Genomic DNA, 16,939 nt, shown 5'->3' with positions numbered 1-16,939 from the left:
AGTGAGACACTGTCTCAGAAAAAAGTTCTAACAGTACACATTTAGTCAAGAGTGCTTGCTGAGTGGTGGCACTACGGACTCCAAAATGTATCTACATTAAATATCTCACTATAAGGAGGGTGTTGCATGAAGAAAAAAATGATTTTAAAGGTATGTCGTACTAAGACTGTAGGAGAGTCCTGTTCTTGTCTTCAAGCCTATAATATTTTTGAGAAAATTAGTTCATAAGAAAAGTACAACTTTCTTTTGAAATATCTTTAGAAGAGATGGAATGATAACCTTAAATATTCTGAATGGGTAGTGAAGTTTTTTCACTCATATACTTGCTAAATAAACTACTATCTGCTAAACATGTACACGTTCAAGGCAATGGGGATACAAAAATGTTAAGACAGTGTCTCTATTTCAGAAAAAAAATGTCCAGGAATAAACTAGAGACTCAGTATCATCTCAGACATTCAGAGGCTTAGGAAAGGGTAAAACAGGGCATTCCAAGTGGAATATAATGAAGGGTCGCAGTCTTCTCCAAGACTGACTAGGGCAGAATTAGTATTTACAAGATAACCCAAATGCCATTCTTTACTTGGACAAACACAAGTTAACTTCCTTCACTTGACAGTAGTAGAGGCTGACAGAAGTAGATGGAATGATGTTGAGATGGTTACATAAACGAGACTTATGGGGATGAGGAGAAAGAAAGCTCAGTCAGTAAAGGGCTTGGCACCAAGCACGGGGTCACGAGTTCAGATCTCCAGTACTTCAGGTAAAAAGCTCAAGTGTGGTACTACATGCCTGCAATCCCAGCACTAGAAGGGAGACAAAAGGTCTGTGGAGCTCAAGCCATGCGTTTGTGCACACAGTGACTTGTACTTATGATCTGAGATCCATGGCACCCTTTGAGATGATCGGTATCCTCCATTAGCACCAGACATGTCTTTAACAAAAAGCACAGCCATTTATTGACAGAACAAAACTATAATTAATTTGTTGGCATCAGCAGAACTTCAAAGAACCACTTTAAAGACAATACAGGGGCTGGCGAGATGACTCCGAAGTTAAGAGCACTTGTCGTCCTTGCAGAGGACCTGGGTTTGCTTTCTAGCACATGGCAGCTCTCAAGCCGCTGTAACTCCAGTTTCAGGGGATCTGAAACCATCACCTGACCTCTGAGGGTATCAGGCACACATATGGTGCACAGACATAAGCAGGAAAAACACCCATAAAATAAGATAAAGAAATCTAGATAAAGAAAAAACTCTAAAATGAAAAAAAGAGAAGAAAGTAGACGGCTGGAGGTTTGGCTATGGCAGAGCACATGCTGAGCACTCTGGGTCTAAAAGGCCTTGGGTCTAGCCTCCAGTATGGGGAGGGGAGGGAACGAAAGGAAACACAGGGAAAGAGACTGACTTTTTTTTTAAGTGTTGAAAGAAAAAGCTACCAATAAAGAATTCAATATCCAGTGAAATGTTTCACAAGTAAACGAGAAGCTTCAAAAACCTCAGATCAATCAAATGAATGAAGACTCTGTTGGCAGTTAGACTCAGGTTACTGGAAATATTAAAAGTAGTTCTTCAGAGAGGATGGAGAAAGGGTCATAGCACGCTGGCAGTAACCAGAAAAGCTAGAATAGCCACACTAATCTAACACCAGCAGAGTTCAAAGCACGTGTCTCAGTTAGCAGGCCTAGTGCTGTGAAGAGACCCTTTGACCATGGCAGTGCTTATAGAAGAACACATTTAATCTGGGCTTGCTCACAGTTCCACAGGTTTGGTCCACTATTTTCATGGATAATGGTGGCATGTATGATGGCATGCAGGCACACACGGTACTGGAGAAGTAGCTTAGAGTTCTACATCTGGATCCACAGGCAGCAAGAGAAAGCCGCTGGGCCTGGCTTGGGCTTTTGAAACCTTAAAGCACACTCCCAGTGTTACACCTCCTCCAACAAAGCCACACCTCCTAACCCTTCTCACACAGTGCCACTTCCTGATGACTAAGCATTCAAACCTATGAACCTATGGGGACAGTCTTATTCAAACCACCCTAGCAAGGACAATTATTAAGGATGAAGAGAGGCATTATAATGGCAAAGAATCAATTCTTCAAAAAGATCCTGTAATCTGAAGTCTGTACATACCTAACAACAGTATCAAAATATGTGAGGGAAAACTGATAGACATGTTTATTATTATTATTACTATTTTTTTTTTTTATAAATAGGCAAAGCCACTGTTATTTTTGGAGACTCTGACATTCTTGTACCAGTTGATGGATCCAGCAAGCAGAAAATCAGGAGGTAACAGTGAACTGACCCATGCAACAAATCTAGCGGACAAATATAGATTTTACCCAGTAATAGAGAGATTTATGCTTTTCTCACACTACTGTATGGCAGTCACCAAACAGTAAACATTCTGGGCCACACAGCCCAACAAATAATAAAGAATGGAAACAAATAATAAAGAATGGGCTGGAGAGATGGGTCAGCAGTTAAGAGCACTGGTTGCTTTTCTAGAGATCCTGAGTTCAATTTCTGACACCCACATGGTGGCTCACAACCACCTGTAATGGGGTTTGATGCCCTCTACTAAGCTTTCTGTTTACGCAGGCAGAGCATTCATATAAATAAATAAATCTTAAACTAAAAATAGAATGGAGACTGTACAAAGCCTACTCTCAGATTACAAAATTTAAACTAAAATCTGTAACAGAATAACAGAATATCTCACAATATGTGAAGCAAAGAAACACACTTCTTATAACACACAGCAAGGAGGTGTCAGAACAAGAGTAAAAAAGTACTTTGAATTACGGAAATAAAAACATGACAGCTGCCTACTAAAAGAAATTGGCTGGCTTTGGTCTGCAGTTGGACAAAGTGTCTCCATAGTTGAGATTTGTCAAATGCTAAGTGTATAAGAAGTCTCTATCTGGGTGGCAGGATGGACTGTGTTGGTAAATTCTTGCTATGCAAGCTGGACAACCTGGGTTTGACTGCTGGGACCCACACTGAGATGAAAGGAGGCGCAACTCCAAAATAATGGTTTAAAGAAAACAGCAAACCAAAGCTGACAGGACAGTTGATGTTACCAGAGTAACCACCAGTGAGCCAAGACAGCTCAGATTAAGGAGATGGCTAGAAATGGTGGCAGGACATGTCAGAAAGACAAACCATGTGAGCAGAGGGCTGGAGACCGAGTTCAACCACGGCACCTGACCTAATCTATGTAGTTAATCCATCAACAAGCACTCTTGGCAGTTTAGGTGCACTTCCCTGGCCAAGCACACGTGTAGCGCGTCCTTCCGTCAGCGCATCGGAGGTGACAGTGTCTGTCTGTCTGCAGCAGGCACAGTGGAAGTTTCATGCTTGTTCTGTGTGGCTCTTCTGTGGCTGTCCTGCTCTGGATCCTTTCTGCCATAAACTACAGTTAAGAAAAGTGCTTCCCTGAACTGTGAGTCAGGAACCCTGGGCTTCAGAGGGCATCCTGACTCGCGATGGTTTTGGTGAGTAGTCTGGGAACTCCCAGCCCTGCTGTAGCTGCTGTCTTAGATCAAGGTGGTCTTTTTGAAAAGTTCTGACCTAACTTAGGGTAGCTATTGTCAGAAGCCACTAAATAGAGAAAAAAACATGAAAAGATGTAAACCACTGCAATACAATTTATCAAAAAACCATAGGATACAGTAAAACATGTGCTTAGAGAGACTTATACTATTAAATGCACATTTTAGAAAATAAGAAAGACTTAAAATGAATTCTATGAGGCAGTGGGACGGCTCAGTAGGTAAAGGCATTTGCAGCCTAATGTCCCAGGTTCACCCATGGTGTACATAGGAGGAGACAACCGACTCCCCAGAGTTGGCCTCTGAACTCCACATATGTGCACACTCGTCCAGAGAAAACGAATGAATGTAGGAAAACATGTTTAAATCAATTGTGGGGCTACAGGTATAGCTCAATGGTAACGCACTTGGCTAGAAAACGTTCAGGCCATGGTTAGCTCTGCATCGTAAGCCCAATCACATTCTACAGTCCTCTCCAGAGAATTCTGTTTAGCTCTGTACCCCATTTTGTAGTTGGATTACTTGATTTGCTACTTTTTAACTTCTTGAGTTCTTTATATATTCTAGGTATTAGCCCTGTCAGATATAGAGTTGGCTCTATATCCCAGTCTGTAGGCTCTCGTTTTGTTCTGATGACAGTGTCCTTTGCTTTACAGAAGCTTATCAGTTTCATGAGGTCCCATTTATTAATTGTTGATCTTAGAGTCTGTGCTGTTGGTGTTCTGGTCAGGAAGTTGTCTCCTGTGCCAATGAGTTCTAGGCTCTTCTCCACTTTTTCTTCTAACAGATTTAGTGTGTCTGGTCCTTAGTCATGAGGGAAATGCAAATCAAAATGACCCTGAGATTTCACCTTACACCAGAATGGCTTACACCTTACATCAGAATGGCTAAGATCAAAAACTCAAGTAACAATACATGCTGGAGAGGATGTGGAGAAGGGGAACCCTCCTCTATTGCTGGTGGGAATGTAGACTTGTACAACCACTTCGGAAATCAATTTGGCGCTTTCTCAGACAATTAGGAATAGCGCTTCCTCAAGATCTAGCTACACCATTCCCAGGTATATATCCAAAATATGCTCAAGTACACAACCAGGACATTTTCTCAACCATGTTCGTAGCAGCTTTATTCATAACAGTCAGAACCTGGAAACAACCCAGATGTCCCTCAACTGAGGAATGGATACAGAAATTGTGGTACATTTACACAATGGAATACTACTCAGCTATTAAAAACAAGGAAATCATGAAATTTGCAGGCAAATGGTGGGATCTAGAAGAGACCATCCTGAGTGAGATATCCCAGAATCAGGAAGATACACATGGTACATACTCAATTATAAGTGGATACCAGACCTATAAGAGAGGATAAATATATTAAAATCTGTATACCTAAAGAAGCTAAGCAAGAAGGAGGACCCTGGGTAAGATGATCAATCCTCACTCAGAAAGGCAAATGGGATGGACACAGGGAGGGAGAAAACAGGGAACAGGACAGGAGCCTGCCACAAAGGGCCTCTGAAAGGCTCTGCCCTGCAGGGTATCAAAGCAGATGCTGAGACTTATGGCCAACCTTTGGGCAGAGTACAGGGAACCTTATGAAAAAAGTGGGAAATAGTTAAGACCTGGAGGGGACAGGAGCTCCACAAGGAGAGCAACAGAACCCGAAAAATCTGGGCACAGGGGTCTTTTCTGAGACCGATTCTCCAACTAAGGACCATTCATGGAGATAACCTAGAACCCCTGCTCAGATGCAGCCCATGGCAGCTCAGTATCTACGTAGATTCTCTAGTAAGGGGGACAGGGACTGTCTCTGACATGAACTCAGTGGCTGGCTCTTTAATCACCTTCCCTGAGGAAGGGAGCAGCCTTACTAGGCCACAGAGAAGACAATGCAGCCAGTCCTAATGAGACCTGATAGGGTAGGGTCAGATGGAACGGGAGAAGGACCTCCCCTATCAGTGGACTTAGAGAGGAACAGGGAGGAGATGAGAGAAGGAGGGTAGGATTGGGAGGGGATTTGTGAAGGGGGCTACAGCTGGGATACAAAGTAAACAAACTGTAATTAATATAAAAAATTATAATTAAAATTAAAAAAAAGAAAGCCCAATCCCAAACCAAAACCAAATGCTATGCCTTAAAGAACAACAAATTAAACTCAGTAAGAAACAAAATTGAAAACAGGAATATTGGAGAGAAAAATTCACCACACTGAAAGCTACTCTCTGGAAAGACCACTAAAGTGAAAAAGCACTAGCTAGGCTAACCAAGAAAAGACAGGAGACACAATGGCCAATAATAAAGAATGAAAGGACACCACTACACACCCCAGGTATATCAGAAAAGCAGTAAAGGAGCATGATAAAGAATTCTGTGTCAGCTGGCGCAGTGGCACACACCTGTAGTCCTAGCACTCGTGGAGGAAGAGGCAGGCGGATCACTGTGAGTTCGAGGTCAGACTGGTCAACAAAGTGAGTCCAGGACAGCCAAGGGTACACAGAGAAACTCTGTCTTGAAAAGAACAACAAATTACTGTGTCTTAGAGCTTTATTTATATAAAAAGAACCAAATGCCAGAGGACAAAAATCTAAAAACAATTCAAGAAACTTAAATAATAATAATAATGACCTTCAAGACAGAAAGCTTCAGGCCCAGATGGATTTACTAGCTAAATCTATCAAGCATCTAAAGGAGAATATAAAAGGACAAAAAACTGCAGGCCAGTATCTCTCACGAACACAGATAAATAAATCCTTAACCATGGTTTAGCAAATTGATTCCAATAATGTATAAAAACAACTTATACTACAACCAAATAGGTTTTAATCCTGATATGCAAGGCTGGTTCAACATCGGAAAATCAATTCATGTAGTTGGGTGTGGTGTACGTACCTGCAAACCCAGCACTTGGGAACAGAGGCATGACAATCCAAAGTCTGAGGTTAGTCAGAACTGCATAGTAAGTTTTGAATCTAGTTTGTTAAGAAACCAAATGTTTCTGAGGAGACCTGATAGGCTAGGGTCAGAAGGAAGGGGAGGAGGACCTCCCCTATCAGTAGACTTGGGGAGGGGCATGGGATGAGATGAAGGAGGGAACGAGGGTGAGGTGGGGAGTGGCTGAGGGAGGGAGCTACAGCTGGGATACAAAGTGCATCAAATGTAATTAATAAAAAAAAAACAATTAAAAAAGAAACCAAATGTACAAAATCAATTAAGGTAACCCACAAACCATATTATCAGGATAAAAAGGAAAACTAATGTGATCCTATACTACATTTACAAAAATAATAAAGTTGAATGTTTCTAAATGGTGCATCTCACTAGTCCATAATCCTAAAAACCAGTGACTGGCATTATCAGAACTTTAGGACCAGTTCAACTACTTTCAGTATTGGTAAAGCTAAATTAAACGGTGGGCATGATGGACGGCTAAGAAGCAGGCTGAAGCAGGTTGGCATTAGCCACTCAAAGTGCTTCAAGCCCTTCTACACAGTGACTGCTTAAGGCTAACATCTGCACCCTAAGACAGAAGCCTGGAAGTCAAGCAAACAAGAATATGCAAAATCTTCCCTAGGAAAAAGGAAGCATTTAAGAAATAGTTTCACTTTTTATTTCATGAAGACAACCTGACCAACTGTTTCATGGGTATTACACATACACTTGTTTATCGGTGGGCTAGGTTTATTATATGAAAATTCACACTGCTGCATAAATGTTTAAGCATAATGGGAAGCTCTACTCCATGGAAGAGTGCAATATTCCCAAACAGGCAAACCTACCGGCATAAAATACATTATGGGCTGCCTTCCCCTTGGAACTAAAGCATGAATGAAAGCTCAAGGATTAGTGAAAATGTCCTAGAATTGATTGCTGTAGATATAAAACTCTGCAAATGTATTAAAAGTCACAGAACTGCTCGCGTTTGAAATTATAGCTCAATAAAGTTGATAAAAAAAAAAAAAAGCGCTTGTAATTTCCCACTCTACTTTTCCAGAAGTTTAATTTAACAGACTTAAAAATTAGGAGTCAGTAGTGAAAATAAAGGTGACAGGGCTAGGGATCTAGCTTCAGATGGTAGAGTGGCCCCAGTGTGCATGTGGCCCTGAGCTGCCCCAGCACTCAGGAGGGGGAGCAGAAAGATCAGGGTTCCAGGTAATCTTGGCTATGTATCCAGGTTAAGCCAGGCTAAGGCCACATGACACACTGTTAGAAAGAAAGAAGCTACCCAAAATAGAATAAGCATGTGGGCAAGCCGTTTAATTATACTGTAGGAAAGATATTTTATAAGAAGTCATTCACTGCTGAAGCTTACAAGTTTGGAAGGTAATTTTGATGTGTCTGGAGTGGATGGAAACTTACAAACTTAAGATGATCTTATCAGCTGAAAAGATATTCTAAACCAGCTTAGCCCAAAGAAGCATTTTGATTGCCTAATTTAACTCTGTAAAGGAGAAGTAAATCTTATAGCTGGTCTCTGTAAACCTCACAGCTGGAATATTCTAACAGCACCTTGCAGTTTCCAGTGATCAAAGTAAGTTACTTTCTGTACTATACTAAGAATTTCATAATAGAAATAATGTAACACCAGGGGGTGCGGTTATCATGAAATAATTACACTCCTGGGAGATTACAGGCACAAGGCTGTACCCCAGGGGTGTGATTATCCCATGATAACCACATCCACTGAAATTGCCTTATTGCAAAAATAATCTCTATTCACTGGCGGGACATTATTCAATAGGTGATTTTTTTTTTTTTTAAATGAAAAGACATTTTTAGCTTGAATCAGCAAGTGGATTAGGAAATTGGTCAGTTTATTTTTTACTGCATTCAAATTCAGAACACATAGCCATTGTTTGCCTTCCTATTTGATACAGCAGTGTTTTGATTTTGTTTTTGAGGAGCTTTTAAGAGTTCCTGTTAGCTTTCATTAAGTGCTAGCGTTAAACTCGGGTCAGACTTTGAAGGCGCTGTTAATGGAACAACGTTATTTAAAATACCCGATCCCCTATGTCTAATTTTTAATTCTTCTAAAACAATGTTCATTAAAAAAATTGAAATGTAATTTACTTTCACGGTTGGAGATACAGATAAGAAATAACATAAGGCAAAGTCTCTTAGGCAATCCTAATTAAACCAGTCAAATAAAAGCACTGTTAACATTTTGGTCTTTTTCTTCCAATGCTTTTTCTAAAATACGTGTTTCACTCTAAGCCTACCCAAAGATAAGAGAAACACAAGTCTAACTACTGCTTAATTAATTACAAGTGCCATGGTGCTGGAGCGCAAATTCAGGGCCTCCTGAATTGTAGGCAAGGCCTCTACCACTGGGCTCCGGACTTAATGTGTTATAACCTGTTTTTTTATTCAACCAAATGTTGTAAACAATATCTGCATCATTTCATTAAGAAATTGAGACAGGGTCTCACTGTGCCTCTCTGGCTGGCCTTGAACCCACAGAGATCTGATCAAGTCTTTCTCCTAAGTGCTGAGTCAGCAGTGCACCACCAAGCCAGGTTTCTTCCTATTATTTTAATTGCTGCACAGTAAGGTATGATGTGGTAACTTACTCACTTAATACCTTTTTATTAGATATTTGGTTTGGTTTTTGTTTTGTTTTGTTTTTTTGCTCTGTATTATGCAAAATCTTTAATGAGTACCCATGATTATTTCCTTAGGATGAAAATTTCTGACTTTTGTAAGTTCCACAATTTAAGTAAAGAGAAATGAGTAGTGTCCTATTGAATCTCACTGTTCTTACTTGTGGTTTAGGCGATGGTTCTCAGCCTTGATGATGCACCAGGTACAGATCAGGACTTCCAGAGCCTCATGATGCAGCTCAGTCTTTCTGCCTCAGCTTCTCAAGAGCTGGCATTAGCCCAGGCATGCCTGACCACACTGGGAACCTGCACTAGTTCATACAACAGCAGCACTGATGGTGAACATACTGGTCTACTTTATCCTCCTTCAGTTGCAGAGTTTGGTGCCTTCAGACAGTCTTAGTGTCTGTGATATGAAGAATCAAAATTTTTGTATTTATTTGTATTTATTCTTGTACTTATATCTTGTCAATTGGGAAGAAAAAGCTGCAAATCGATGTTTCCTTACTATTGTATGTCTAGAAAGCCTGAAGCAAGAGTTAACCCAGTCTGCTGGTTCTCATTTAGGAGCTGCGATGCTCCTGGAAGCTGCTGCCTGCGCACATGCCACAGTGTAGTCTGTTTACAGGCACTGAGCCATGCAGCGACAGCGCAGTCAGAGGATGGCACTGGATTCCCGTGGACACGGGCAGTTTTGAGTCACCATGTGGGTGCCGGGAGCCCACCCATGCCTTCTGCGAGAGTGTAAGTGCTCTGAACTGCTGAGCCACTTCTATACCTCCAGGGATTTAGTATTTAGTCAAAATATTTAAGTGGTTCTCAACCTTCCTAACTCTGTGACCTTGTCACATAGTTTCCCATGTTGTGGTAACCCCAACCATAAAGTATTTTCATTACTACTTCATAACTTTAATTTTGCTACTGTTATGAATCAGAATGTAAATATCTTGTTTCCCAATGGTTTTAGGTGACCCCTGTGAAAGGCTCATTCAATCCCCAGCTGAAAACCACTGCCTTAGACTAAGTTTAGGAAACACAGGCTGCAGCATGAGTGGCCAATCCACTTTTTGTGAGAGCCATTTACATCTGGTTCTAATCATCTAGAGCAACCCAAATTAAAACTTTTGTGCTTGCATTTTATTTTTGGTCTTTTGTGCTTTGGTCAAGCTTTCCCCCACAGTAGGTCAACCTTGGCTAATAAGTCTTTCTCTTGTAGAAAAAATTCATAGATAATTGGGTCCGAGATCCTGGCCAGACTACAAACTTGGGAGTGATTGCCTGTTCCTATGTGACATGTCAAAGTTTTAATCAGTTTGTATGAGTAGAATATGTATCTTCTGTAAGTTAAAACACAAAATTCAAAACAAAATTTACTGGCTTATGTGTATAATGACAAATACATAGTTCAAAAAATTACTTGAGAAAGTAGAAAATAAACTATAGTCCTATAGGAATTATTTTTCAAAGGGCAGGTCTGGTAACTCAGCCAGTAATCTTAGTCCTGAGGCAGGAGGACTGCCACAATTGGAGGCCATCCTGGAATACACTTACATGGCAAAGTACCTCAACACTGCCCACTACCTCAGTAATTAATTTTCAAATAGAACACGTGTTCTATCAGGGTGCTATATGACCATCCCTGCACATATGTTAGATCAATGTTTATTTTACTAACTCCATACTGATAACATTTGGGTTGCTTCTAATCCTTAACTACAAAACCTGAGTTTTTGCCCACTATGACATCATCCAGGCCCTGTTTTTAAGGTTATTTTTTATACATACTTTTAAGTGACCCCCAAGAAAGGCTGTTTATCAAAGTGTTTATTTTACCACTACTCCAATACTAGATATATAGTGCTTTTAAAATACAGAAAGAAGAGAACAAAGAGGAGGAAAAGTAGTTTTACAGAAGCTTTACAAATGATGAAAATCGGAGTTATACTACTATCCTTTCTCGAGACAGGGTCTCTCTATGAAGCCTTGTTAGTTATGGATACAAACATGGTTTTGTTTTAATCCCAGGTGTGAGATGTGGGTCTGATTCAGATAGTCCATAGCAGCAAACTATTTGCCTCATGTGGGCTTTGAAAGGAACTCTTTACCAGCTGCAGATAGTTTAAATCTGAGGACTCTGGAGAGAAAATAAATGCCAGAGCCCAGGGAGTGTGGGGAAGGGAGAAAGAACAAGGCTGCTCCTAGTTGCTGTTGTGAGACAAGAAGGTGGAGATCTCCTGAAACGAGGACTGGACTGGCTGCAAGGAACCTGATGACCCTGACCGTCAGGAAGCAGCTAAGAAAGAACTGTGCCCCCTCTCCTACTAACTCTTTCTCTCTCCTACGTGGTGTCAGGGTGTTGGAAGTGATTGGGGTGAAGTAGTGAGAAATAAATGTAAGAAATGTAAATAAAAGAGGTTTTAAAAAGTATGCCAACGCTTGTTCTGGAACTCTCTATGTAAACCAGGTTGACTTCAAACACACTGAGATCCACCTGCCTCTGCCTCCTGAGTTAAGGTGTGTGCTACCATACCTGGGTTATCCTAATTTTTAAAATCAGGACCTGAAAGTCATGTAAGTACGGTGACCTGCTTAAGAGTTAAGTAGGTTATTCCCACTATGATCTATTGTAAGCTGGGTTTTGATGAAACACTGAGAAGGTACTAATAAATTTATTTATTCATTTAGGTTTTTCAAGACAGGATTTCTCTGTATAACCTTGGTTGTCCTGGACTCTCTTTGTAGAACAGGTTCGCCTTGAACTCATAGAGATCTTGATTTTACAATTCAGAAGAATTTAAATTTAAGAACAACCTCTGGGCTGTGAAGATGGTTCAGGGAATAGTGTTTCTTTGCAAATATGAGGACAAACCTCCAGATCCCCAGAAGCCCAGCAAAGCCACAAACAGGTATCCATGACCCTACTGTGGTGGGCAAAAGGAGAATGGACCCAAAGGCTAATATATTCAAATACCAGGTCCCCAGTTGTTAGAACTGCTCAGGAAGGATTAGGAGGTGTGGCTTTGTTGGAGGTAGGCTTTGAGATTTCCAAAGTCCATCCCATTCCTAGTTAACTCTGTCTCCGACTTGCAGATAAGGATATAAGCAAGCTCTCAACTACTGCTTCGGCACTATGCACACTGCCATGCATCTCGCCATGATGGTCATGGACTCTAATCTTCTGAAATGAATCTCAATTTTATTGGTAATGGGAACTACCCACTCACAGCACTAAAAAAGTAACTAAGACACTAGTGCTCCTAACACAAGATAGAAGTGGAGACAGGACACTGCTCAGAAGCTCATGGACGAGCAAGGCTGGAACATGCGGCATCCACCAACAAGCAAGGTGGAGGGCAAGGACTGGATGACAACAGAGGTTGTCCTTTGATTTCTCCATGTTCACCCTGACATTCATTCCTCCTGGCATTCACATACACAAGTATGTACATACACATACACAAATGTGCACACACATAAATCTGCATTGCTAACATATGTGCATGCACACGCACACCCTCGGAGGAACCATTTCTTCTCCTAGTTTCAGGCTACTAACAAAATAAACAACGTGTTTAATGTGCCTTACTTTAAAATCAAACTTAGTGGTTAAGTTTCTGCCTTTCCAGAGGATGCATTTGGTTCCTAGCACCCATGTCAAACCACCTGTGACTGCAGCTCCATGTGACCTCGTGCTCTCTTCTGGACTCCTTGGCCAGCTACATATGCAGACATGCACACAAACACACACATACATAATACAAATATTAAAAAAACAAAAAAAGCAAAGCATGGAGGTTGAGACAGGAGGATGTCTTTAAGTTCAAAACCAGCATGGTTTACGCAGCATACAGCCAGGTTTGTATAGTAAGAGCCTGTCTCCACCAAACTATAACCTTAGCATTCAAGAGGTGGAGGCACGCCGACCTGAAGTTCAAGCCCATCTTTGGCTACATAGGGAGTTTGAGGTCAACTTGGCTTTTATGAGACCATGTTTAAAAACAACCACAGCAAAAAAAAAAAACAAACAAAAAAAAAAAAAAAAACAATAAGTGAATAAATAAAGTTCACAGAAACCTGGCTATAAAAATTAAACTCTATTACAGGGCACTTCAAATTTAACAGACTATGGAGAGGTCCCCCTCATCATCTTTTTGCAGGGAGGTGAGTGCTATTCTAGGGACTAGACCCAAAACCTCACTTTTGACAAGCAAAACACTCTAGCACTGAATTACTCCACTAGCTCTGATCATCCTGTTTGGGGAATGTGAATTAAATTCAAGTACAACAATAACAACATCAGTTTAAATAAAAATGTTATTTTATCTTTCCTTGTTCGACAAAATTCTAAAACAAATAAATGTTGTCTAAAGCCTACCTGAGCCATCAGTAGGAACTGAACTTGCATTGATTCCAGAAAGACCAAACAAGGGGCATTCTCGATCTGTGTTCACATGACCCCACTTGTGACATTTAATACACCTTACATTTCGAACCTGAGAAATAAACATTATTTTAATTCTCAAATACCAAGAGTCTGACATTCAACTTAGGTGCCCCACTCTACTTTTTTTCTTTTTCTCTTTGGAGACAGGGCTTCACTATGTAGCCTTGGCTGGTCTGGAATTTACTTTGTAGATCAGGCTGGCCTGAATTCAGACATATACCTGCTTCTGCTGGGATTAAAACATGCACCACCACACTTGGCTACTTTTTAAAAAAGATCCCAGGAAAAGAGATTCTACATCTATGTTGGGAAATCCAATGTACATACTAAAACCTTTCACTATAAATTTTGCCTAAAATTTAAGCTGAATCCTCTCTGTGCCTTTTACAGTAAAACAATGTCATCTAAAAGGAATAATGGTAAATATCACATGGTAAAATGTAAAATATCACAAAGAATTATGTCATGGTTTAATTTTAGGTTCCCAATTTTAATACATTAACCTAAGTATCTCCCTACCTTTTCTTTTCTTTTCTTTTTTTTAAACATAGGGTCTCCCTGTGTAGCTCAGGCTGAGCTTTCAATCTTCTTGCCTAGCCATTACCTTTCCCATGCTGGAAAAAACAGACCTGTGCCACCACACCCAGCTACATTTCTTTTCTTTAAAATTTTTTTTTTGTCCTGGTCCAAACTGAAGCCAGGTCCTCCTAACACAGTGTGAAAGTGCTTTTTCACTGAGCTATTACCTTTAGCCTTGAAGTTTCACATTTCTAGGCCAGGGGTTAGCAAACTTAGTCAATAAAGCAAAAATGGCATTTCAAGTTTTTTTTGTTTGCATCTGTTTGCAACTGCTCAGCTCTGCTGCTGTGACAGCAGATGTGACAGGCACAGATGGCTAAGTGAGGTTTCCCACAGGGTCAGCCCTGGAGTGACACCTGACTGCTTCTAAATCAGTAACTCTTTTAACATCTTTTCTTGACCTCATTAGTTTTCTACGTTATTTGAAAACTGTACTGACCTCATCATTATCCCTTCACTAGAGAACTTGATTCTCATCTTCTATTTGCCTAACACATTTCATGTTTTTGCCTCATTCCTATCATCTGACATAAATATAAACCACAAATTTCTTTTTTAGCTTAAACACTGTGATGCTAGTCTGGCAACCTGACTACATCTGGAATCAACTAAAATCTAAGTGGCTGGACACTCCTGTGAGTGATTTCTTGATCAGATTATTAAACCCGGGCCACACCTCCTGGTGACAGCCTACATTAAAAAAAAAAAAAAAAAAAAAAAAGAATTCAAAGAAGGAAGCTTTGCTTTTCGCCTGTTTGCTCTCTCTCACTGGCAAGTTCAAGTTCCTCTATCCTGTTGCTGCTGGTATTAAATCCAGCTTCTTCAAGATTCCAACACAGACTAAAGAAAGACCAGCAACTGTGTAAGAATCCTCCAGGAGTCCAGACTAGTCCTGCAGAGACACTCAGCCTCACAGCCCGCACAGCTACCACCTCCCCAGCCCTCCCATCCCGAGACAGCCACCGTTGGACCACCCAGACCACACACTCTAAGCTAGCACAGTGAATCCCCTTCCAGTATATATAGTTATCCTATCAGTTCTGTTCCTTTGGAGCACTCTAATATAAACATCTTTTTTAAAATAATGTAAAGATATGTACTAAATAAAAATTATTCTCAAAGAATAAATATGTCACTTGCCTGAATACCAAAGGGCTGATCTCTGATGTTCATATCATCTTTGGCATATCTGTTAAGTACAAAAAAAAAAAGGCTGACTATATATTAAGAACAATTTAAGAAAGTCAATGGCAGTTAACCTGAAAAAAGTTCACAGTTCTTAGAACATTATAAAATGCATTATTACTATAAAATATATAATTACCATCAATTTTTGAGTGTCTATATAGTCTGATAACACAATTTTTAAGAAGCAAGCAGGTACACAGATCAAGGCTAGAATGGAGCACCCTGGTTGTGTGGTAGCTCCTTAAATACCCTTTCAGTGCGCTGCCTGCCCTGGTGAGTAAACCGTAACAAGTCAGCGGCAAGAAGGGCTGTAGACAACGACACGACACAAAGCAGCCTTACTTTTCTCTCGGAGCGCCTTTCTGCCATTCAAACTTGTATTCTGTCTCTCCTTCTGCTTCTTCTTTCTACAACAGTCAGCAAAAATTTGTTCAGTTTTCCCTAAAATCACAATCAACTATAAACCAAAATTCAAACAGAGAAGAGTACTTTACCTCTTTGTTTTCTTGATTGCATATTCAAAGCACAGAGGGAAGCAGAACACGTTAGAAATGTCAGGAGGAAAGTCTACTACTCATTATGCTGTATTATTTAATTGTAACTTGTAAGAATTTACTGGTTTTTCTTTTTGCTCAAGATAAAACACCAGATCACTGAAGGATAAAATACAACACTGAAGGCTAAAATACAACATTGAACCAGAGTTCAGAATAGGTATGTTAATTCCTAATTTTTAAGCTTTTATTTGTATAATAAGAAGGACTACAGGTATGCGCACATTATAGGAGGATAAATGTACCTCTGCCAAGACTGAGCATTTCTCCCTCGAGGACATAAGCTACTCCAGTAGAAACTATCTTGTGTTTATTTTACTGTGCTAATGATAGCTATCGTCACAGACGAGCAATGGAAAAAGACAGTAAGCTTTTAAAATACTGACTCCTCAATCCTTACATGTAATCACATCAAAGCATTCAGGACATGAGAAAAGTACCTTTTTTAACTCCTGGTGGGGCCTCATACATGAAATTCAGGCCATTCTTTACACGCTCATCTCCCATAAGCAATCTAGACAAAATAATGGTAAAAGGATATTAACAGCATACCATTTCTCAAAGATAACCCTAAAGGAATTAAGATTTTTTGTTACAGATAAAAATCGAGAAAGTGCTATCTTATTAGAAACTGCTATAAATTTGAGGCTTTATTTTTGCCTCTAGCTCTCCCAATAAAAAAAGAAAAGAGGACATGGTTACTCTTCTAAGATTCTCTTAAAAATTATGAAATGCTGCTGAAATAGTTTTGAAATCCTACATGCTGTCATATATTTTGGTGTCACAACTTTTTAAGAAAAATTTTTATTTTGTTTTCTTTCTTGCTTTTTTGAGATAGAGTTTCTCTGTGTAGCCCTGGCTTTGTAGACCAGTCTGGCTCAAACCCAGAGATCTGCCTGTCTCTGCTGTGATTAAAGGCATGAGCCACCGTGACCAGCTATTTTAGTATTTTTAAGAGTGAGAGTTCGTGTGTGTGTGTGTGTGTGTGTGTGTGTGTGTGTGTGTGTGTGTGTG

General features: G+C 40.1%; 1 protein-coding gene across 1 annotated transcript in view; it reads right to left on the bottom strand.

Annotated features, from left to right (window-relative positions):
* The window catches only part of Cir1 (corepressor interacting with RBPJ, CIR1), a 30,883-nt gene that overhangs the window by 9,729 nt on the left and 4,215 nt on the right, over positions 1 to 16,939 (bottom strand). The window contains exons 3-7 of the mRNA XM_055600028.1: positions 16,366 to 16,439; positions 15,866 to 15,876; positions 15,714 to 15,778; positions 15,324 to 15,372; positions 13,536 to 13,653 (exon numbers count right to left, since the gene is read on the bottom strand). Coding sequence (XP_055456003.1) covers positions 13,536 to 13,653; positions 15,324 to 15,372; positions 15,714 to 15,778; positions 15,866 to 15,876; positions 16,366 to 16,439 — 317 coding nt within the window. The remainder of the gene's footprint in view (positions 1 to 13,535; positions 13,654 to 15,323; positions 15,373 to 15,713; positions 15,779 to 15,865; positions 15,877 to 16,365; positions 16,440 to 16,939) is intronic.

The sequence above is a fragment of the Psammomys obesus genome, unplaced genomic scaffold, assembly GCF_907164565.1.
Source record: "Psammomys obesus unplaced genomic scaffold, mPsaObe1.curated_primary_1811, whole genome shotgun sequence".
NCBI classification, from domain to species: Eukaryota; Metazoa; Chordata; class Mammalia; order Rodentia; family Muridae; genus Psammomys; species Psammomys obesus.
The sequence above is the reverse complement of the archived record's forward strand: the minus strand, read 5'-3'. Positions and strand labels throughout refer to the sequence as shown.